General features: G+C 41.6%; 1 protein-coding gene across 6 annotated transcripts in view; it reads left to right on the top strand.

Annotated features, from left to right (window-relative positions):
- Nucleotides 1–3,391: 3,391 nt before the first annotated feature.
- The window catches only part of LOC133975440 (unconventional myosin-XVIIIb-like), a 47,540-nt gene continuing 27,473 nt past the window's right edge, over nt 3,392–23,458 (top strand). For 3 of the 6 annotated variants that reach the window (XM_062413387.1, XM_062413386.1, XM_062413385.1), the window contains exons 1-15: nt 3,393–3,547; nt 7,447–7,632; nt 12,889–13,032; nt 14,349–14,741; nt 15,159–15,222; nt 16,059–16,171; nt 17,160–17,327; nt 18,000–18,210; nt 18,291–18,433; nt 18,516–18,616; nt 19,028–19,091; nt 19,850–19,994; nt 20,880–21,050; nt 21,721–21,811; nt 23,019–23,211. In XM_062413387.1, coding sequence (XP_062269371.1) covers nt 7,594–7,632; nt 12,889–13,032; nt 14,349–14,741; nt 15,159–15,222; nt 16,059–16,171; nt 17,160–17,327; nt 18,000–18,210; nt 18,291–18,433; nt 18,516–18,616; nt 19,028–19,091; nt 19,850–19,994; nt 20,880–21,050; nt 21,721–21,811; nt 23,019–23,211 — 2,040 coding nt within the window. In that variant the 5' untranslated portion in view covers nt 3,393–3,547; nt 7,447–7,593. Of the gene's footprint in view, nt 3,548–7,446; nt 7,637–12,888; nt 13,033–14,348; nt 14,742–15,158; nt 15,223–16,058; nt 16,172–17,159; nt 17,328–17,999; nt 18,211–18,290; nt 18,434–18,515; nt 18,617–19,027; nt 19,092–19,849; nt 19,995–20,879; nt 21,051–21,720; nt 21,812–23,018; nt 23,212–23,458 lie in introns of all 6 variants that reach the window. The other 3 variants (XM_062413390.1, XM_062413388.1, XM_062413389.1) reach the window with 3 other exon arrangements.

The raw sequence follows: 23,458 nt of genomic DNA, 5'->3' as shown, positions 1-23,458 counted from the left end.
TCCTCTATCCAGACGTCACCCCTCGCCTATACGCTCCTTTATTGTTCATGTGTGAAAGGCAAACCAGAGGAGAAGCTCTGGACCCTGAAAACAGCTTTACTGAGTGAGAGGCAGTGTCTAAAACGTACTGGCAAGTTTAAGAGTAATGTTGATATGTCAATGAGTCAAAAAGACAACAAGCCGGTGAGCATGAAAACCACTGAACTGCTCCAGCCAGGCGCAGCACAGAATGATTCACCTCTAGTGGCTGCAGAGGGCGCTGCAGCTCAGTAAAACTTTATTTTTGGTTCAATTACTTGCTGTCTGTAGCCTTCAGTCATATCATGCATAGGATGTACTAGAAGTAAAAAAGAGAGGAAGAAAATACTTACAAAACTGTATATGAAAACAAAATATCTACTCAACACGTACGTCAGCATCCATCACTACTGCAGGGTAACTCCATCCGCAGTGAAGAGTGTGATGTGGAAAAAGCGCTGGACTTCTAATAGCGTGAACAACTTTGACAAAAGATTCCCTACTCAAGGTCCACTTCCTTGCTTTTTCTAGAGCTTTCAGCCATATCATATGATAGATTTCATGTCTGAGAATTCCTCATTCTGTCACTTTTTTAGTGTGAGCACACAGAAGCTGCTCAGGACTAGTGCTGAATGCAGTGTGGATGTGGGTCACATTATTCTCTTGGCTCGTTGAATCATCCTTAGAGCTTTGCACTCCGTTTGGCCTTTTGGTTCAGCTTCAAAATTATCATAAATGTGCCTATTAATTATTTTTGTGCATAGGATTGCAAGATCGACACCTTATTCTGGCCACTGGTTGCACTGGACTTAACGCATCAGTGAATAGGATTAATCTCTCCTCTATCAGTAGACATGTAATATAATGTGTATAAAAACCTGAAACTAAGGAAATGTTGTATTTTGGCAGCCTCAGAATGAGTCCACCATGTTGCTACAGTAGCCCTGAATGGTCAAAACAAGCACAGGCTCTACAGAGGGTCTTACATACTTTAATTTGACTTGGAGGCCACTGTCCGTTGTGTTAGATGTCACTAAATCCAATATACTGAACCTTTAATGGGGACTTACCTTGAACAAGGCATATACTCGTTGTAGGTGGGGGTGTCAGCAGGAGCTTAACTGCACTTGCGTTGGACCCCTGGGGCCCCAATCGGGGGGAACCAGCCATTCTGTCCAGTACAGGCACCACAAGCCCAAACAACCACAGATCCACTGGCTCACTGTGTCTGACTCAAAGCTACATTTGTCTCTAGTATGTTTATTTTCAGATATGATTTTTTTTAATATTCAGGCCCGTCAGTCTCTGTGTTGTTGCTGTTTGCCACAGGAAAGAAGAGAGCTAGTGAACTGTGTGGATTGTGTTCACCTTGTTTGATGTAAATAGCTCCCTGCTGCATCTGTAAACACTGAGGCTGAACTAATAGTTAAAGCTAAAAAAAAATGAGAACCAATGTCAGAAGAGACCCACAGCTCTGTGGAGATGCTGAGCTGGGTCACTCTGAGATGACGCCTAGAAAAATGTTACATGAGAAAAATAGAATTTAGCTTTTGACCTCTTTCACTTGGAAAATAACAAACAAGCTTCATCTACCAAAAACAGTGTTTATCTGACTTCAAATTGATTGGTTTGTTAAGTTGATTGTGTTTGTCTTGCACCAGGTAGACTCTATTAGTCTATAGCTTATTGACGTTTGGTCCCATTGCAACACTAAACAAGACTTTAAGTGCAGCAGTGACCCCTCCTGGTGTATCTTCAGCAGTAAATGCAGGTAAGTTAATGAGATGAACACCCCCCCCCCCCCCCCCCACACACACACACACACACAGACAGCCCCACAGAGAATGAATGATTGTGTAAATAAAACAGGAAGAAAAGCTATCATAAATCAGAAACCACAAAACATTATAAAAAAAGCTAAAAAAGAAGATCTATTCAAGTGTGTAAAATAATAGAAACAAATAAAAGAAGAATACATACCATGTATTGAAATAGCTTATAGGGATATTTCACTGAACAATTTAAATGTACTCTTTACCTATACACCACTATGCTGATGGAGGGGTGGGTGAAGTGTTTGATTCCATAAAACACTTTTCAGGGATAATTCAAGTAAACAGGGCTCCTTCTTCAAATAAAAAAAAAAACACAACATGCCTCCATACACCTCGTGTGGTATCATAAAGGTGTCGACATTCATATTCGACTCAAAACTACGTCATTTACACCATCTTTTAAGCATTTAAGTCCCCTGATAACCTTTCAGGGCACGTTCGAGCTGGAAAACCACACATACTCTCGCCCAAGGGCACTCTCCCTTTAAGATGCATTGATAAATAATGCTACAGACTAAAATGGTAGGTCTTTCTGAGATTATTCGTCTTTATATATTTCGCTTTTCAGATAAACAGAGGAAACTTTAAGCTTTGCAGTCAACTGAGTCGTCATTAGCTAAAGTAGCGATTAGGCTATAACACTGCTGAACTTTGAGGTCATCATATTCAGTTGAAGCCTTGTATTATGATTTACAGCATTATGATGTAGCATCCACTCCTGAACCCGCGACAGACAAAAGAGCTTTTCTTTTCTCTTCTGGTTGTTCATCCACTTTTTTGTTATTTCTCCTTCCGTCCGTCCATTCTCATGAGCACAATATCTCTGCAACACCCTGAAGGACTGTCTCCACAACTGGCAATATTGCTCAGTTTGACTCAAAGATGAACCGATCAGAAAAAGATCAACGTCAACGTGAACCCAGGACACAATGAAGAGGTTACCTGCTGGTGGCGCTACAGTCAGAGTTTCACCAAAGTCAGTGGGATTAAACAGATGAGTGCCATAAATATCTGAAGCAGATTTCATGACAATCCGTACACTAGTTGTTGAGATATGAGAGCTGCGCTGGGCCCTGACAAACATTTCTATCACTCTGTGATTTCCCCCGGTCCTCACAGACACAAGGAGGCTCCTCCTCCTCCTCCCCCTTCTCTCCCAGCTGGAGCTGTCCATCAAACTGGACAGCTGACGCGGTGCAGATCCGCACATGTGCACTTGTGTCCTCTGTTGGGGAACAGCCGGTGTCTGCTGTCAACCCCAAACGTCACCCCACCCCACCCCCCCTACATTCACACACGTCAGGAAACAAGTTTGAGATAATGTTAAAAACAAGGTCTTTGTCGGAAATATGGATTGTTTCATGTTTCCTTGATGGGTCTCACTTCTCAGTCAGTGTCCACCAGGTCTCACCAGGTCTCCAAACAGGGACTTCTCACCCCCCCCCCCCCCGTGCCTGCAGATATTTATAGAGGAATCGTCTGTCAACCATGTCCTGTTGCTTATCAGTGTGTGTGGCTGCAGAGCCCCGTGTGTCACTCTATTTCTGACTATTGCTCCATGCCCCACTCAGTCTGTCTTGCCCGGCGTGTGAATCAGTGGTGGTGTTTGTGTGACAGTGGGACTCTCACTTGGCCTCATAGGATTTGCAGTTACCCTCCAGGATCTTTGGGCCATTTCTTTGCCATTGTTGAAGGTAGGCTGTTTTGTCTTCTGTGTGTTGTTACGGTCCAGAGAGATTTTAATGACCATCTCCACGTTTTATTTATAGATGACTTGTCGGACAGAGGGGCCTGACTGGGCCTGTGTGGAACATTAACGGGTGTGATATGACATTGACCTAAGACAGAATATAACACCGTCTTTAGATTTTTACTATGAAGTGTCCCAGGAAAGTTGTGAATATGTCTATTCCTGTGTGGGATCTACAGTGGCCTATTAAACAAGTACTGTTTGTCATTCAGGTACTGTAATCAAACTATTTGGGTTTGATTCAGAGTTTCAACTGAGTTGGGAAAAGTATAAACCTGATGGATGAAGATTCAACTTAATATAATATTTTGTTCTTGTTGTTGTTGTTGTTGTTGCCTCAGTGTCTCTCAAAGAAGTCATCAAGTTGTTTACAGGCACTGACACAACCAGCCACCTTATGTGCTGCTTGGTGTATTGTGTGATCTACAGGGTGTCATAATTGTGACATTTAACAAAAATCATTGTGTTTTATGTGCAGATTACAATTATTTTAACAAAACACAACAAGATTGTAAATACAATATAACAACAATATATGCTTTGTTACAAAAATAATTGGAAAAGTTTATCGCAGAATGAAGATCGACTTTTGTGCACAATGAAAGCACAAAGTCATGTTTTTATTAGTCCAGTTAACTTAACATAATTGTTAAGTATAAATTGAAAAGAAAAAGGCCAGGAATAGACCTCTGGGGAACACCACAATCAGGACTGGCCCATGCAATTCCGCCACCCTAGGCGAAAAATAATTATACTGCCACTCTACCCTACAGCTACAGCAGCCCCAATAACAATGTTGAGATCTGAAATAAACCAGTTCTATTGCCTGCAACTATTTGACAAACATATAATATCCAAATAACATCCATGCTAATGCAGTTGAATCAAATTACCGGGTAAATGCTCAGGACTAATTTTCCTGCCTTCCCTCCATACTGTGGAGTTATGGTATAGCACAATGATAATGCCATTGATCCAATGGTAATTAAAAACGCTTTAGCGTATAAATTAAAAGCTCACTGTTTCAGGCTAAAAGCAGTGGTCTGTAGGCAACCTTGCCGGGATTCTTTGTTGTAAGCGGAGCAGTTCAGTTCAGTAACCTCACTGCTGTTCATCGTGTATCTTCAAAGAGGGGGAGATGTATCGTTTAGACTTCGGTCTAAATTAAATGATTAAGTCTGAAATGCGTCTTACCCACGGGCGTGGCTATCTTACTTGACTTTGCCCCTTGCCCGTAGTGTGTGTCACCTAGACACACCACATCATGTCACAATGTACAAAAACAGCCTAATCTAACAATAAGCGACAGGCCCTTTGTGACTATATGTTCAGACACTCGTCCCACAGATTGAATTAGACAGGCAGTGGTCAGGATGGATCAATTAAGTCCAGTATTCCTCCGTTTGTATCTCTGTGTTTGGTCTCCACCTCCTCCAAAGGGAAGTATCTGGCTCTATGCCTGCTTCATGCCCCACTTTGTTCACCAGCTGGTCTTTAACTGTGTGTCTATGCTGTTTGCTGCTGAGCAGGTAAAGTACACATTTTTACAATTTGTAGTCGAAAAACAAATGTGTGCGGCAACCGGAGTGTAACCAAAAACTGATAATGTTCCAATGTCACATTTCAACCAAGTTTCCCACACAGTTTTCCACCCTCTGAGCATGGAGACCTTTGATGTAATTGTGTCCTCTTCTTCTTCAGTGGTGTGGTGGCAGCAACTATAGAATCATTCACCCTAGCTGTTTATCCAACTGTCATCTCATTCATGTTACAGTAGAACAGTGATTCTCAAATGGGGGTACGCGTACCCCTGGGGGTACTTGAAGGTACTCCAGGGGGTACTTGAGATATTTTTTATATATATATTTAAAATTAGCATCCATTCAAAAATCCTTGAGAAATTGTTATTTAACAAATATTCAATCATATATAAGTGTAAGTTCATGAACTAAATTTTATATTCAGTAGGCTTTTCAATTTAATTATCCTAAAAAAACAGAGTCTCCCCCATACCGATGGTTTGACCTAACCTGGCACACGCCACCTGTCATCACCTGCCTTGAAAACTTCAACAATGGAGTCGAGTTGAAGTGCAGCAGCAATGCTGCTGAGACACGGAGGGTAAAGCGCCAAAGAAGGCGAAACCAGAGAAGAGAGCCTTCCCTAAACAACACCGTGAGATCTTGTGCCTCTTCGGAGGGGCGCTAAAACGTAAAAGTTTTCCGTTGTGAAGTTAATGATTCATAACAAGAAATCCGCGTCTCTACCGGTACCCTTTCAAAATAAAAGCATGTAATACAAAAGCGGAAATGAAATTGTATGGCCTTAAAGCGAGCAAATATTTCAGAATAAAATAACAGAAAGACACTTCAATAATATTAACAATAACATAGATTGGGTTATTTACCCTTTTTGTTTTTTCTGTGGGGAGAGATTAGCCAACAGTGGCATTAAGCCACCACATCTTCAGCGGTCTCTCCAGACAAAACATGAAAGTCATGTTGGTAAGCCACCTGAGTTTTTTAAGAGGACTTTCTGAATTCAGGTCATCTCAAGACACGATGCGAAAAGCCTCCCCAAAGCAAACGGAAACAAGCTACCTGTCAGTATTCTTTTCGATCCTTAAAGAAGATATTTTAAGATGATAAATATTAAAAAAAAATGTTTTGAGCTAATCTTTTATTTAAAACTAAGTTAATGATTTATTTTTTGGGAAGAAGTGTTATAATTGCTATAATTAAGTTCATGAGTTCAGTTTGAGAACACATCTTTATTATGATCCCAAAAGAGGTCACTTTAAGTTGATTATTTTGAGGTGCACAAATCTTTATTAATATTGAGATAATAATAAAAGTCTTCAGTTATTTTTATATCTTTTTATTTCGAAATAGTTCAAGAGAGACCACTACAAATGAGCAATGTTATGGACATTGATGGAGTTTTAAATTTGAATGTGTCTAGTTACAAGGCTTAATAAATCACATTACATCTTTCTTTCAACCAAAAATGCTTTGCGCTGGTTAGGGGGTACTCGGCAGAATTTTTTCTTCGAAGGGGGTACGTCACTGAAAAAAGGTTGAGAACCACTGCAGTAGAAGATCCAAACAAACATAAAGGGATAGTTCACCCCAAAAAAACATTCACCCACCCCTCCATCTGCACACTGCTGTGTAGATAATGAGTGAGTCTTAAGTTTTGGGTGAACTATCCCATTAACTAAAATTGTAGGAATTTCTTTGATTATATTTGATATATTGTGCTATGTTTGGATGGAAATATCGCCTAACATTAACGATCAACTGTTAATTGAGATATAGATTCATGCAGCTAAAAGCTACATCCTGACAATGTATTTTTGTGTTTTTATTCTTTATCAGAACCCAATTTAATCATGATTTACATTGGAAGCTTCCTGTGTAACATTGTGGAGCCACAGCTCACAAAACTGTTACCGATGACATCAAAACAAAAAGAAAAACAAAGGAAATGTCAGCATGTGACAATAGAGTCTCTCAACCTCTTAACTGAGGGATGAGGAGACAGTTTCTTAGAAGACACTGATGCCTCAACAGACCGAACGTAGCAGCGACACGTCTCAGTATGGGAAACTGTAAATTACCAGGACGTGTGGGTTTGATAACTCGGCTTCTCCCTGACTGATGTGATCTTACGCAATAATATTGTCTTTGTGAGTTTTTTTCTTACAATCTCCAAGTTGAAAGGCAGATCTGACACTTTTCATCATTTAACTGGCTGCTGGAGTAAGAGAAAGAGAGAGGGGGGCTTCATATGTCTATCTATCTGTCCCTTTCTTCACTTTCAACCATCTCTCCCCTTTGTCAGGTTTTGTGTCTTTCTCTGTGCACACACACACACCACCACCATTTCCAACGCCGATCTGAGATCCCAGCTGGCTGACATCCCTGTGATCCCCACCCCCTGCACACCCAACCCTGAGCTACCCTCCACCATCCCACCCCCTGTTCAGCCATGGCCCTGTCTTCACGTTTAAAACTGTGGGAGAAGAAGGGAGGTGCAGATTTGTTGCATGTGGTGTTTTTTCAACATGTACTACTGACTCTTTGTGTGTGGCGCATGTAGAATGTAGCTTTGATTTTGTTGTGAGTGGACTCTAACCCTGAATGATCATGACATCATCGACTGTGGCTGAAGGGTAGAACGGTCGTAGTCATAGATATTGAATGCACTAATGAGAAGTCACTAATGAGAAGTGCATTAATCAACAGAGGAGAAGGAAACACAAGATCCTTTAATTAAGCGAAAGCCCCAATACAACATGTTAAAATACTGCATTACATTTAAAAGTCCAGAAAACTTAAGGTATAGCAAGTAATAAGTCTCCTGATTGTCAATAATAGATGTCCATCCTGCATCATTGATGCGCAGTGTTGGGCGCAGTGTTGGGCAAGTTACTGAAAATTAGTAATTAGTTACAGTTACTAGTTACTTCTTTTAAAGTAATTGAATTACTTCACCAGTTACTGCATATCAAAAGTAATTAGTTACCAAGGAAAGTAACTTTTAAGTTACTTTTATGTCTGCTTTTAAATGTAATGAATATGAATAGTACTGAACAGTTAAACACAATAAACATATTTTTTGTAATCAACAGGGCAACAGGCCTTCAAATAAAGCAGTAGTACAAAAATCCCTTTTAATACTTAACCTAATACAAAATAACTGTCTCAGTCATTTAACAGTGTTTTTTTTTACCACATTAGGCCCAATGAAATACAAGTGAGGAGAAGCTTCTCAAACTTATGATCTGAGAGCCTATTTCCTCTTTGGAGAGAGAATCAGGCTCACCTTGCGTAACTGCCTGTAGCTCTCACGGAGCGGACAGATGTAATAGACACGCCAACGCTGTCAGTGTTTCCCCTAGGTTTACAGCTTTTTTTGGGTGAGGTGGGGGCCGCGGAAGCTCTCTGTCCGCTGGTGGGAGTGTGCTCACCTGTGTGTGTGCGCATCGGGATGGAATTCCGCCGTGAGCGATACAGAGATATGAGAAATAAAGAAAAAGAACTGTTACGTGCGCCGGAGCGTCCTCATGACTGCCTCTTGTCCAGTGCGATCGACCCACACTTCCTTCGCGGTCGACCGGTAGATCGCGATCGACTTAACGCGAGTAACAAACTCATTTAAATTTCAGTAATTGTAACTGCGTTACTTGATTTTAAAAAATACCTCGTTACATGCTTGTTACCGCTAAAAGTAGTGGAATTGCAGTAACGCGTCACTTTGTACTGCGTTACTACCAACACTGTTGATGCGTCAGCAGCATTTCACTGTTGTAGCTGCTTCAGGAGCAGGGGCTGCTCTTCTGGCCTTAAGCCTGAAACATGCTTCTGCACTGCGTCTGCGTCTTTTCACGCCGCTGTGGCGCAAGACTCGTTTTCGTTCATGCTTCCCCAACCGTTGCTCGTCTTACAAAGCCATTCCGCGCCAGAACACTAGGCGGAGTAAAGCTTTTTGTCGAAGACGACCTTAGAGACGCCTTCTTTCTTCTTCGTCGATTGTTTATTTACATAGCCACTGCGGCTCCTCGTAGCCTTTTTCTGGCGGACAAATCCGCCAGTCAGTGACAGGTTATACAAGTGATCATACTATCGGATATCTTATGCCAAGTGCTCTTATATTTGGTCCATATTCGTTCTTCTAAATCTTCCGTGATTTCTGCCGGTATTATGGGGGCATGAAACCGGAAATGCAGCTCCAGAAGGGATGTAGAGCAGACCAATCACAGCCTGCTGAGTGAGCTTGCGGAGCTTTGCCGTAAATTTTAGAAAAGGGGGTCGACACCCGTCAGCACGTAAGGAGGGATACATAAGCACGTAAGGGACCCGGAAGGGCTCTTGCGCTTACGGGCCCGTGAAAACCCAGAAGCATGTTTCAGGCTTTACAGGCTGCTCTTGCCGCTTGTGAGGCTCCATGGGTACAGTACGGTGCTATTACTGTACTGTCTGTTGTGCATGAATAGAATTACCACTCAAAACCACTCAAAAGGTTTTGGGAATTCCCCCCAAAATACGGTTTAAAACATAGTAGTTACATCCAATGTTCAACAACATGATTGGCTTGGTGTTATGGACTTCTTCTGGTGGTTTGTCTTTCTCATTTAACATTATTACTTTATATAGTTTCATATTTTCATATGTCGTTAAATTATTTATTGAAGAAGAAAAAACTACAATTCTAATAAAGGTTTACCTTTAGCACATTAGATGTTTTCTTTTATATAAAAACAAAATTTAAGTAACTGGTATAACTGTCTTAATATCTTGATGTGCCACAATATTTTTTGATTTCTCTATTGAAAAAAAATCATCAGCATCACAACTTGATTATTAATTATTTATCATTGCAAGCCCAATGTAATAGGCTCTTATTCTACACCCCAAATGAAGATTTTCTGCTTTTCTGTGACAGCAAGTCTGAATATCTTTGTATTTTAAACGGTTCATCCTTCACCCCGATACATTCTAACCTTGTGACATTGAAACGAAAACTGTTTGTTGCATTAAATATCCATACTTTTACATCTGTAAAGAGTTTTTAGATCGTAATACAAAAAATGTGTGTACAATATCAGTAGCGGTTTTGGGCACGGGCAAACCGGGCACCTTCTCATGTCACATGGGGGACTGCGCAAGCACTTAAAAAAAAAAAAAAAATTGATTTCACTGTCACTGGCACGACTGAGCAACGTCCTCAGCACCTAATGAATCATTAAGTTCAGTCTCTTCATCGATGCAGAGTCCACATCGTGATGCATCTAAGTATCGAGACATTTCCAGACCTCTAGTGTGGAACCCAAGCCTGTATAAAGGAGGAGGGTTGGACGTAGACCCCACTTAATAGTGCGGCGCACATCATCCTGGGGCCCACATCGTCTTGCAGCGCACATCATCCTGGGGCGGATGACTGCGCACATCATCCTGCGGCGCATGTCATCGTGCAGCGCACGATCATACATGATCGTACATGATCGTACATGATCGTACATGATCATACATGATCGTACATGATCATACATGATCGTACATGATCATACATGATCATACATGATCGTACATGATCATACATGATCGTACATCATACTTTACATTACATCACATTACATGTCATTTGGCTGACGCTTTTGTCCAAAGCGACTTACAATTAGTACACTCAACATTCATGAGGGGCCATTTAGGGGTTCAGTATCTTGCCAAGGACACTTCGGCATGCAGATGGGAGAGAGTGGGGTTTGATCCGGCAACCTTCTTGTTGAAGAACCATTACTCTAACCACTAGGCCACACAGCCCCCCGGTGTACTGTTGAGCACATCATCATGTGGCGCACACCATCCTGCTACGCACATCATCCTGCAGCGCATATCATCCTGCAGCGCACATCATCCTGTGGCGCACGACTGCGCACATCGCCTTTGAGGCACCCATCGTCTTGAGGCGCCGTGGTGCACGTCATCCTGCAGTGCACATCATCATTGGGCGCACATCGGCGCACATCGTCTTGGCGCACATCATCCTTCGGTGCACATCATCCATCGGTGCACATCATCGTGCGGCACACTTTGTCCTGCAGCACACATCGTCCTGCAGCGCACATCGTCCTTCGGTGCACATCATCTTGAGGCACACTTCGTCCTGCAGCGCACATCTTCCTGCGGCGCACATCTTCCTGCGGCGCACATCGTCTTGCGCAAGCATCATCCTGCAGCGCACATCATCGTGCAACGCACATCATCTTGCGGCGCACATCATCCTGCCGCGCACATCAAAGGAGGAGGATTGGACCTAGCACTAGAAGCACATCATTTTGCTGCGCACATCATCACCGCACATCATCGTGCAGCGCACATCATCCGGCGGCGCATATCATCACCGCACGATTGGCGCACATCATCCCGCGGTGCACATCGTCCTGCAGCACACTTCATCCTGAAGCGTACATCATCCTGCGGCACACATCAAAGGAGGAGGGTTGGACCTAGAGCTAGAAGTTCCACCCCACATAACAGCCTTTTGAATAAATTTGATATTCTAACATTTAACAATGCAGGACAAAATCAATTATTTTAAGAAGTGATGGCCTATTTCAATGCCAAGATAAAAAAAGGAATCAACAGAAGAATACGGAAGCGAATTGCATTCACTTTTTATTTTAAATTTTTTGGGGCATTTGTACCTTATACTATGTTGTGCTTAATTGTGTGCATTGATTTTTTTCGGTCTCGCCTGGGGCGCAATTCCATGTAGAACCACCACCGTACAAAATACAAGTACAGCTGTTCTACTGGAAAGGTTTTACAACAATTCCCCAATGAAGTATTAACTACCTGAAATAATGCGACATTCATTGGATAATGGTAAACGTAAAAAAAAAAAGACAGAACAAATTTATTTTTCAGTTTACTTAAATCTTTACTCAAATTAAAAAGTACGACTAATTCCTTCATCCGTGTTTTGAACTACTCCTGAGACATATGAGTATGCAAACAAATCCTGTTGTGGAGTTTAGTTCACAGCCTGCTCATGTCTGTGTTAAGGTCTGTGTTAAGGCAACATCACCCTCCAACAGTCAAAATGTTATAATTAGGCATGACTCAGGCTGATTCGTCTCCAGGTTTTCTCCTGATTGCATATTGTAGCTTGTCAAAGAATGTGAAACAGCTGTCCTGCTGACCTTTATTCTGTTCCCTATTGTGTCAGCCGCTGATAACTATTAGTTAAATGTCAGGCCTCTGGCCACCTTTCTAGTTTGGCACGTCTGGTTCCCTAATGATTCGCGTCATAGCCACTTACTCATAGTTCCTCCTAAAGCTGAGAGCGCACATGATGGAAACCACATTAAGATCTACTCAAATATAGCTGAAGACACCAACTCAGTCTTTGACAATGGAAAAAATATTTTGAGCGACCTGCCTGTTTCTAGCTGAGCATTCTGATAATAGAGTCTCAGATTGACACGTGTATTTGGTGAATGTGCAGAATGGACCTAAGAGTTCATCTCATTTAGCCGTGCAGGTAGGTTCATGGATGTACATAATGATTCAATAAATAAATATTTGATATCACCTGGGAGCATGGCTACACATGTTTAATTTCCAGAGCCAGAAATCTCAAAGACAAATAAATCCAAACCTGGAAAAATACAACCACATCCACCTGCAATGATGCATACCAGAGCAGTAACTCTAATGTGTGTATTCAGATCCCACAATGATCCTGTCTAATTGCATTCACCCATCGTTTAAACCACAGATAAAGGAGGAGAACGAGCCGGTGGCCGTGGCCGTCCCTCCACCACCTCTGTCAGCGCTGCCGGGCGGATTCCTCAAACAGCTGGTCAGGGATTCAGAGAAGGAGACCAAATACAAGGAGCCAGAGGTCAAAGACGACAGAGCCGTGAGTGGCTCCTCTTTTGTTTTCCTTCACATCAGCTCTGAGCTTCGTAAAAATATAACCTGACATTTTGGTCAATGTGCTTATTTGCTCAGTTGCGAAGCATTATTAGACTATAAGATTGATACCTTTCAAGAATGGAGACAGCCAGCTTAGCTTAGCATAATGACTGTAGGGAAAATAGCTAGAGTGGCTCTGACCAAAGATAACAAATCCCCTCTCCCCAACCACCACATTTAGCCCACACCCCACATTCCGCATATCCTAAATCCGGCCCACATAGCACATGAAATGAAGGCAATAGGGTGGTTCGCTCCTGTTTGCCAGATCTGGGCCACAAATAAGCCACAGCAATAAACCACACTTCAACCTAAGGTGGCCCGAATTTGTTTGGTGCTATTTTGGCCATAATCACCAATTACCTCATGAGCCGTTTTTGGGTCACATCCAAATTACAACTTGCTTAGAGCTCTGTATTTTTGCCAAAAGAGGCCCACATTTGTTTTAGTACATTTTACATTTTACAGATGGGAACATTTTGTTTTCCCTTTACTTTTGTTCAGGCCCTAAGAAGGCTAGAATTGCTGACTCACCCACATTTGTTTGCTAGCTGTTTGTTTTTTTAACCAGATTTCCAAACATTCAGATATGGGACATACCATCCCTTGTAGTGTGTTAGCTGCCAAATATATACTATGTTAAATAACCTTAAAAACACTGTTGGAGTAGCTTAATGTTTCTGTTGGCCCTATAAAACCATGTTGAACATCTATCCTTCATCTTTACCGTTATTCCTTTAATGGGGAGGTGTGGGGTACAGCCTGGACAGCCCCCCTCGTATGGAACCCTTACCCTAACCCTAACTCTCATGAACTAGTCGTACCTACAGTATATGGGAAGCATCATAGACTTTATATGGAGAAGTCACACATTGGGCTTGTTTAAGTAGTTACAGCAGTGAGTACACCACAGCTGAAACAGCAACATGGAACAATTTGATCAATGTTACTTTTAGTGTCGAGAAGCACAGAGGCTAACAATTGAGCAAGCTAGCAGACAGGTAATGTAATGCAGTTATCCATAGTGAACAGAAATTATGATATATTAAATTGAAATTCAATGGAAAATGTCCAAGGCCCCTGCCATTTCTGAAAACATGATTGGTACTTTAAATTATGAATTTTGTAATTGCAAATCAAGATACAACATTATAATAAGTGCAGGTATCTGGAAGTTGTTGCTTTTTGACAGAGCTAGCTCAAATCTCTCCATCAACTTCATTGAAGGTTGATTCTGAGTCTTCATTTTTACCCCTGTAGCCCAAAAAGTTGAGCGACAACCTTGTGCAACAGTTCCTCGTCCCAGATCAGACTCCTCCGATCCTTGAGGCTGAGATGGCGCTCCGAGCCGAACAACTCATCAGCAACAACAGACAAGGATGTCCGTCGGATGGCAAGTCCCCGACTCAGAAACACATCTTCACTCCCGAACCTGATGGTCAACAGAAAACCAAACTGGAGGCGATGCCAGAGCCGTCAAAGCAGCAGCCGGATATGAGGATAGAGAAGAAGATTAAGAAGACCCCACAGGCCGAGCAGAAGAAGGAGAGGACAGCCGAGGTGAAGCAGGTGGAGAGGGAACAGGGGATGGAGGAGAGGCTGGAGCCGGAGGGAAGGCAAGCAGACACAGCTTTGACAGAGCACAAAAGAGAGGTATGTATGTACCTTTCATCATTTATAATATAGACTAATCCTGGAGTTATTATTCACTCAATGTTTAATTATATCAAATGAATAAAATAAAATACATTTTGGGAAATTAATAATGAAATTCAATTTACTGGATGAGTAAAGCCCTTGTGTTGGATATTTCATTGGCAGATTAATCCACGTTTGGATTTGTAATATTTGCGGCAACCCAACAACATACAAAACAAAGATTTAGTTGGGTTTGGATATTTAATTAGAGGTTACACATACATTTAAAGTTTATTTAAAAACTGGATATGTCAGATTATTGAAGTGGCTCAGACTCTGTCGTACAACTCATGTAACAGGAACCACAGAGGATTTGTTAGAGGTATTCTGTGTCCTTGTTGCCTCACTGCTGTGTCCATATTTCTCTCTCAGGTCAAAGACGTGTGGTATGAAGCTGGAACTGTGTGGTGTGTCCAAAAGGATGGGTACACGCTTGGTGAGATACAAAATCAACGTTATCTATCGATCTATCGATCCTTCTATGGTTCGGACTAGCACTATAACGTCAGATCCCGCCCCTCAATCCATGATTGAGGGGCAAATATGAAAATAAAGATGACAGAATCACAGCTGTCTAAGGGGCTGGTTATGAAAGTGTAAATGAGCATTTCAGAAAATTTCTGAAAAGGTCAAACATTGTCAACACAAACACATCAACACAAAATCCACCACAGAATGAAAAACCCAGAAAAACAGAATACAAGACATTAACTAAATCCTTAAACATTAAATTGATTACCAACATAGCTTATCTAACTATATTTATGTTTATTTAACACAGAAACAAAATTACACTGATAATGGGGGTTAGAGTTAGGTTATTTTCTGTAAGTTAACTTATTGTCACAGCTTTGCTCTGTGTGAGTGTGAATAGGATATAATTTGGTCAGGATTAGTAGATGACTCCGCTTATCTTAACAAAATCTCTTGTAATCTTCTCGTCTGTTACATTACCTTTGTATCGTGTTACAAATGAGCTGCAGCAAAGTCATTGTGTATCTCCCCGTGCTGCTGTGGACCATATGTGCCGGGATCTGTTCCATATCCATCTGTAGATTTTATCCAGTACTCTCACATCCATCTAATAACTGCAGTGCAAAACACTATCCCATTAGATCTTCGTATCTCAACATACTGTATCCCCTGACCCCTGACTCTATAATAATAATAATATTATACGCAGGGCTCAGGCTATGTTTAGAGACACATATAAATGCTTGTTGACAGTGGATGCATTGATAAACGAGTTTGATTACCGTTCTCTCATTTCAGCCACTCAGCTAAAACCAGATGAAGGCACACCTGAACTTCCAGAGGGCCGAGTGAGGGTCCGCCTGCTGACAGATGGATCGCAGCATGACGTGACAGAGCTTGAAATCGAGAAGGTACTTTGGTTCTTTTTCTTCTAAATTTTTTTCTGTCTGTTTTCTTTTCAAGGAAAATCGATTTAATGTTGCACTACAACAAAGTTTGTGAAAATCCAGATGTCCTACAATGCGATTTGCATTCACCTCTACGATTTACACCTGGGGTTGTGGTCTATTCTGGACCACCTCAAAATATCACATGGGAGAAGACCTGGATGTTGTTATTTTAGCCTAACCCGAGAATATATATATATATAATAAAAACAAAAGGTAATAGTCTAAGAATGAGAGTCAGGTGGGTGAAAGTCCAGGGCTCCACCACTTCCTTGACGTTGTCATTCCCTATACAACCGTACCTGACTTCCACACACCACTCTACCAGAAAGTGGCGCGTATAAACCATGTGATGGTGGCAGACATTTTGTACAGCATTGCAGGACAACAAGTTGTAAAAGAAAATTACCAAACTGAAGCTGAAGAGGTTGAATCAACCAAATGCAGAATTCATCAAACTTTTTAAATGGACCTCCAAGAAGAGCTAAGTTGAGAGTGAAAAAGCTTTGGACTGACGGTGAGCAGAGACAATATGTAAATATATAAACAGGGACTAACAAAGAGGAAATTGGATGAAATGGAGAGAAAAAATGTGCCGTGTAATGTTCTGTTGTCTTACCCTGAAAAAAATTAAAAAAATAAATCTGGAACTTAAAGGGAAGCATTTTTATTTGTATCTTTCACTTCAGTCTGACTTGAATTAATAGTTCTTAAAACACTGGACGCTACACTGGATCAATGATGCATCTGGGAAGTGTCTTTTCATTTGTCAATGCCTGGTAAATCTGACTCTACGCACCCAGCAGGATTTGTGTTATAAAGATGAAACGCTTTTCAGAGGGTCAGATCACAGGTTTGTGTTAACACCTACCTGTGTTTTTATATATGGTTAAGTATACATGGGGTGAACCCTGAACAGCTTTATGGACTGACCGTTCCTCCCCCTGTGCAGTGTAATCCATCAGAGCTGGATCTGTGTGAGGATCTGAGCGACCTGCAGTGTGTGAATGAATGTTCAGTTCTTCACACGCTGTCCAGTCGCGCTAAAGCCAACATGCCGCTCACACAAGCAGGACCCAACCTGGTCAACTTCTGGCCTCCGCTACAGGCCCACAGCAAGGTGAGGGCAGACGTCCACCCTTTCATACTGGATCATTGATCTTCTCATCAGGGTTTGGATTAATCTGTTCATTTATTTGTTTACAAAATGTATTGTTGGGTCTGAACAACTGTTACGAATCCCTGTTAATATTAATTTTATCATCAAACTAGATGACAATGTTTAACATTTAGCTTAAAAAGAAGTTGCTGAGCACTAAACCATTAATTCTCAAACAACATCAACACTAAAATGTCACGAACACCAGCTTGTTTTGAATGCTAAAACATTTGTAGCTGTTTCAAAATATGTTCTAAAATCTAAAAGAATGTTTATACAGAATTAAACCAGCTAATAATTTATTTGTCATTTACAAATGTTAAATATTTGACAGTTATTCAGAATGGGTTAATACTCCCTTAACAAAAAACAAACTATCTTCATTAACTGATGGTGTGTAACTGGTCCATATTACTGAATTACTTAATGAATTGTCCAGCCTACCTTCCCAGATTCCTCTGATAAATTTTTTCCCCTCTAACAGCAGTTAAAAACCCCAAAGATATTCAGTTAACAGATAGAAAACTGTCTGTCAATCAAGTCATTAGTCACTGAATCAATGAATCATCTGGTTGTTTTTACGACTCTTAACCATATTCATTCCTTCTTTCTTCTCCCTCTATCTTGTGTCAGACCCCAAAGTCCCGGCGAGGTGATACAGTGTGGGATGCTCCTCCTGCTCTGGCGGCCTTGGTCAAGCGAGTATATGTGTCCATGGTGGGCAGCCGTAGAGACCACAGCGTGTGCGCGGTGGGACGCAGCGGCACAGGAAAGACCACGGTGTGCCAGGCCTTCACAAATGCTCTCCTCAAACAATCCGGCACCACTGGAGAGAACCTCAGTGGTGAGCACAGCAGCTGTAGGGATGAGGGTTCAAGTCCGTACTATACAGATGGTTCATTCCTTTCCTTTCTCTAACTCTAGTGGAGCGCGTGCAGGCTATGTTCACAGTCCTGAGGTCTTTTGGTTGTGTGAGCTCCCAGCACAGTGATGCTTCATCGAGATTCGCCACAGTCTTCTCGTTGGACTTTAACCACGCTGGACAGGCTGCTGCTGGACACCTGCAGGCATGCATCACACACACACACATACACACACACACACACACACACACACACTTTCTCACCCTCTCCCCTCCTTCCCCATCAGACTATGATGCTGGACAAATGGAGAGTTTGTCAGAAAGTTGCAGGAGAAAGTAACTTCCTGGTCTTCTCTCAGATGCTGGCAGGACACAGCACAGAGATGAGGTAATCTTTATTGTATCATGTATCTGTCTATCTATCTATCTATCTATCTATCTATCTATCTATCTATCTATCTATCTATCTATCTATCTATCTATCTATCTATCTATCTATCTATCTATCTATCTATCTATCTATCTATCTATCTATCTATCTATCTATCTATCTATCTATCTATCTATCTATCTATCTATCTATCTGTCTATCTGTCTGTCTGTCTGTCTGTCTGTCTGTCTGTCTGTCTGTCTGTCTGTCTGTCTGTCTGTCTGTCTGTCTGTCTGTCTGTCTGTCTGTCTGTCTGTCTATCCATTTATCCATCCATCCATCTATCCATCTATCTGTACTTCTGGCACAGATATATTGTCTTTGTTATCATATTAACTGTTGTTAACGCTGTTGTTAATTCTTCATTAGGACAGAACTGCAGCTGCACCAGCTCCCAGAATCCAACTCTTTTGGCATTGTGAATCCCACCAAGGTACAGTAAGTGCAAGTATGTGTGTGTGTGTGTGTGTGGGGGGGGGGTTATGTGAGTATGAGGAGGTGGAGGGAAAGACTTACAAGAAACGCAGCTGGTGACGCCAAGCAGGATTTGGTTTGAGAGACCTTTTGTCCATTCTGCCTCCCGTACATGGTTTTCCATGTACGGGACTATAACTGGATTTCCAGGCAGAGGTCATTGGTGGCACAGTGTTTCTTCTGTAGGTGTACTTGTGTGGAAAGAATGGAGAGCTGGGTGAAAAGATCTGGAAACCATTGAGAGATCTTCGCAGGATTTTGAAGCTGTGATCAGTCACATAATGTAGCTGGCAGAAAGAAACCCAATTAATGGAGACTAGAGTCACAGCCGTTGCAGCTCTACCCCTTTGCCAGCCAGTCACATTGCAGGAATTATGAACACCATCTCCTGGGCCCAAAAATGTTTGAAATCGACTTCACCTCTTCATATAGCATCTCTTTAAATAATGCACTGGCATGACTTGCTAAATATATATTATATCTATCTAAGTTTCACAATTAGACTTTCAAACTGTTTACACCCTCACTATGGCCACAGCGCTCACTTAAGGGTGAGTCAAAAGGTGAAGAGGTCAAATGATGCAGAGGAAATGAACCACTTGAAGAGACTTGGGCTGTGAAGATGAGACATGATTCAGCTGTTCTTCCACTTCATTACGTGGCAAATGTTCCCAGAGTAGACACACCAACCCTCTCTCCCTCCCTGCCTGCTCTCAGGTTGAGGAGAAACAGCGTGCGTCTGTTGCCTTCACCAAGCTGCTGATTTCCATGGAAACACTGGGCTTCACCGCCAGCGAGCAGAAGGCAATATGGCACGTTCTGGCTTCTATCTATCATCTGGGAGTTGCCGGGGCCTGTAAAGGTATCACTCGTTCATCGTCATCATCTTCCTCATCCCCACCTACTCAGTGGCTGAGAGTCTGCATGGCACACACATGTTTGTGCTTCTACACTTTTGAGGACATTCACTAGCCATCGTCAATATCAAACTATACTCTACACCTTCACCTTCTTTTAACTTTAAAAGTGTAAATAAGTGCAAATCCCATCGTCAACCCAACCAGTTTGTGGCATCTGGCGTCTTTAGAGATTTTACAATCAAGGTGTCGTTACAGACTCTTGTTCATAGCTGATATAGACTATTTTAGAGTCTCACAAAATGGTCAACCCTAATGCAACCCTCAACACCTTTTTTCACCATGGAAGACATTTCCCCCGTAATGTCACCGTCTAAACAGATTGAGACCCCCATAAAATCGAGTAATACTTTGACCACACACACACACACACACACACACACACACACACACACAAAATCCGATTATGATACAATCAGATTAGAAGTGAGCGGGTGGGCTGTGATCAAACACACAACAGGACATAAATGTTTTGCTGAATCCTGAAATACACAGCATCACCCGTTTTCATCTGAACCATTTTAAACTCAGACAGAGACATTCATGGAGACGTCTCTCACATGAAATAGCCAACATGTTGCCAACATTAAAAGATCATCACTTATGCAAAACTCCATTTCATTAAAGTTTTTAAATCCTGTAAACTGCTCAAATATGTATTATGCTCCACAAGTTTCAAATCAAAATATGTCAACAGTTTCATCCATCCATTAGCTGTAATTAAAATGCACTAAAATGCTCCTAAACGTCACTAATGCCACTAATCTCCTCCCTCTGTGGACTTTGTCATCATTGTGTCTTCTCTCTGTGTTCTCCTTTTGTTTGCACAGTGGGCAGGAGACAATTTGTGAGTTTCGACAGCGCTCAGGCAGCCAGCAGCGTTCTGGGCTGTGAGGGCGAGGAGCTGCACACGGCCGTGTTCAAACATCACCTCCGACAGCTGCTGCAGAGAGCCACCGGGGGCAGCAGAGAGAGAAACGCTGCTGCCGATTCAGACGAGGGTGAGATACACACTCACTGAAGGGGCCAACTTTTGGGAGGCAAAACCAGGGTAGGCCAGAGGTTGAGGGAGTCCTTCCGAGAACTTACGTTAAATAGATCAGACTGAGGATAATGACTCTGGGATCCTGCACAATGACACATAATGAATAACACAATTGTTAGCATGAGGAAAAAGGAGAGAGGAGACCCCACTCGCGAGGCACTAGCAGTGCTGTACCCTTCATATTTTGATTTGATAACTGAAAAGTGGATTTAGTGTAAAGTTTCTCCAGGATACTCTGCTAATGTATTAAATTACAGTTCAACAACTACAGTTGTTTTTAGGAAAGTATTTAGGAAGTCAATGACTAATTATATGCCAGTTAAATAAAGAATTACTATTTTATTTTAAGTTTGAAATGCTTATTCATTTATTTATTTAGCTATCCTAAAATGCATGAACTGAAATGTAGTATTTTTAGAAAGCCATTAGGATCACCTGCCAGCCCATGGATATCTCTAATGAATTTTTCGCCAACTAGAGTTGTCAAGGAATGTCACTGGGTCACAGTTGAATGTTAAGTGCAGCAAATAAGGCTTTACCGTCTGTAATCATGTTCATTAAAAGAAACACACACAGAATGAGGAAACCATCATAACAAATGTGTTCACCCCCTCGGTTCTTTGCAGGCCCCAAGATGACAGCTGCTCAGTGTGTTGAAGGAATGGCTGCAGGACTCTATGAAGAACTCTTCACTGCCATAGTCTCACTCATCAACAGGTACATGGACACATCTCAAACTGACTGCACAAGAAATGCTAAATGGTTTTGCAGTGCATCTATGTGCTGTGCTGTTATGTATTATACAGCCGAACCATTGACGCTCTGGTAACTGGATGACCCACTCTACCTGTTGAGCCATGGCTGCCCTTATTATAAACCTGCTAATATTAAATGCAACATTATCAGACAGTAAATATATTAGTTTGAATCAATGATTTGATCCAAGCCAGGTTACCTGAGTTAGCCTGCTTTCAGTTTTCAGCAGAAAGCCAAGCTAAGGTATGATATTTAAACTAACTGGCTGCTGCAGAATCATCATATCTATACAAACACAGGAGAATGGTATCAATCTTCTCATCACAATAAAGTGAAAAAGCCTATTTCAAAGAGTGTGAAAGACACAATTACAGAGCAACTTTAAAACAAGAGCAGACATACCAGCCAAGCAGGTGCCCTCAATTTAAATTTGTATATATTGACTATATAGATGACCAACACATATGTGAGTGAAAAAATACATTATGCCATTGCAAAGCAACAAAAAGTAAAGAAAAATAAAAGGATGAACAAAATGAATAGGATCCCTTCTTTAATACAAATAATTAGATTGACATGGCATTATGAAGAGGAATGCCCAAATGAGAGGTAGAATGAAGGTTAAAAAATGTGATGTCTTTATTGAACATTCTCATGTTGTACTACTTTTAAGGTTTGTTTCAGTTCTTTTTTCCAGAAGAAATCTGGTTTGCACTGTCTGTGAGGGTGTGTGTGTGTATATATATGTTTTATATTATATTCAGATTAGTTCTTGATTGAGCTTAAAATATGGACTTTACAACTAACAGAAGAATTGTATTTAGTGAAAGTTTTTATTCAGAACCACCAACATAATAATCAAAGGTGTAAACTAAATGTTGTATGGCCTTAAACTTAATACATATGGACAAAAGAGGACAATACTGATATTTCCCTGGGCTCATGTTGCATTTGTATATAAGATGATTGGGACCTCGGTCTCTGGCCACATTTCTATTTCACAGACCACTACAAGGTAGTTGTGTGTGTTGATTCAGATGATGTTATCCTCTTGGAGACATTCATGTGTTTTCTATTCAGCTTAACCATCGACATCGGATAGCATAAAGCAGCGCGCCTATATGCACAGCACACTGTTTGTGACACGGGATATGTGTTTTGTTGGCAGGGCTCTGAGGGGTCAGCAGCTGACGTTAGCCTCAATGATGGTGGTGGACACGCCGGGCATGAGAAACCCGAGATACTCTGCAGAGGAGCGAGGGGCCGGCTGGTCTGAGTTCTGCCACAACTACCTGCAGGAGAGGCTGCTGGAGCATTACCACACACACACCTTCAGACACACACAGGAGAGATACGCACAGGTCATGGACGCATACACTCCCAATTATCCAAATTTACATGTTTGCTTGTCTTTTCGTTTCATTTCTCTCAGGTACAATTTGGCAAATACGTGTTTTCAAATCACACACAAAAAAAACTAAGGAATACGACATAATACTGTTGTTATATTATTGATTGTGTATATGAATTGGATAGCAATTGGATAGCAGCATTTTAAAGTGGCTGCTGGTCGAATTTGGACTTCTCACCCAACATTGTATTGAGTAG

Source organism: Platichthys flesus, chromosome 19, assembly GCF_949316205.1.
Source record: "Platichthys flesus chromosome 19, fPlaFle2.1, whole genome shotgun sequence".
NCBI lineage: Eukaryota > Metazoa > Chordata > Actinopteri > Pleuronectiformes > Pleuronectidae > Platichthys > Platichthys flesus.
Note: the sequence above shows the minus strand (reverse complement) of the source record. Positions and strands in the feature narration are given on the sequence as shown.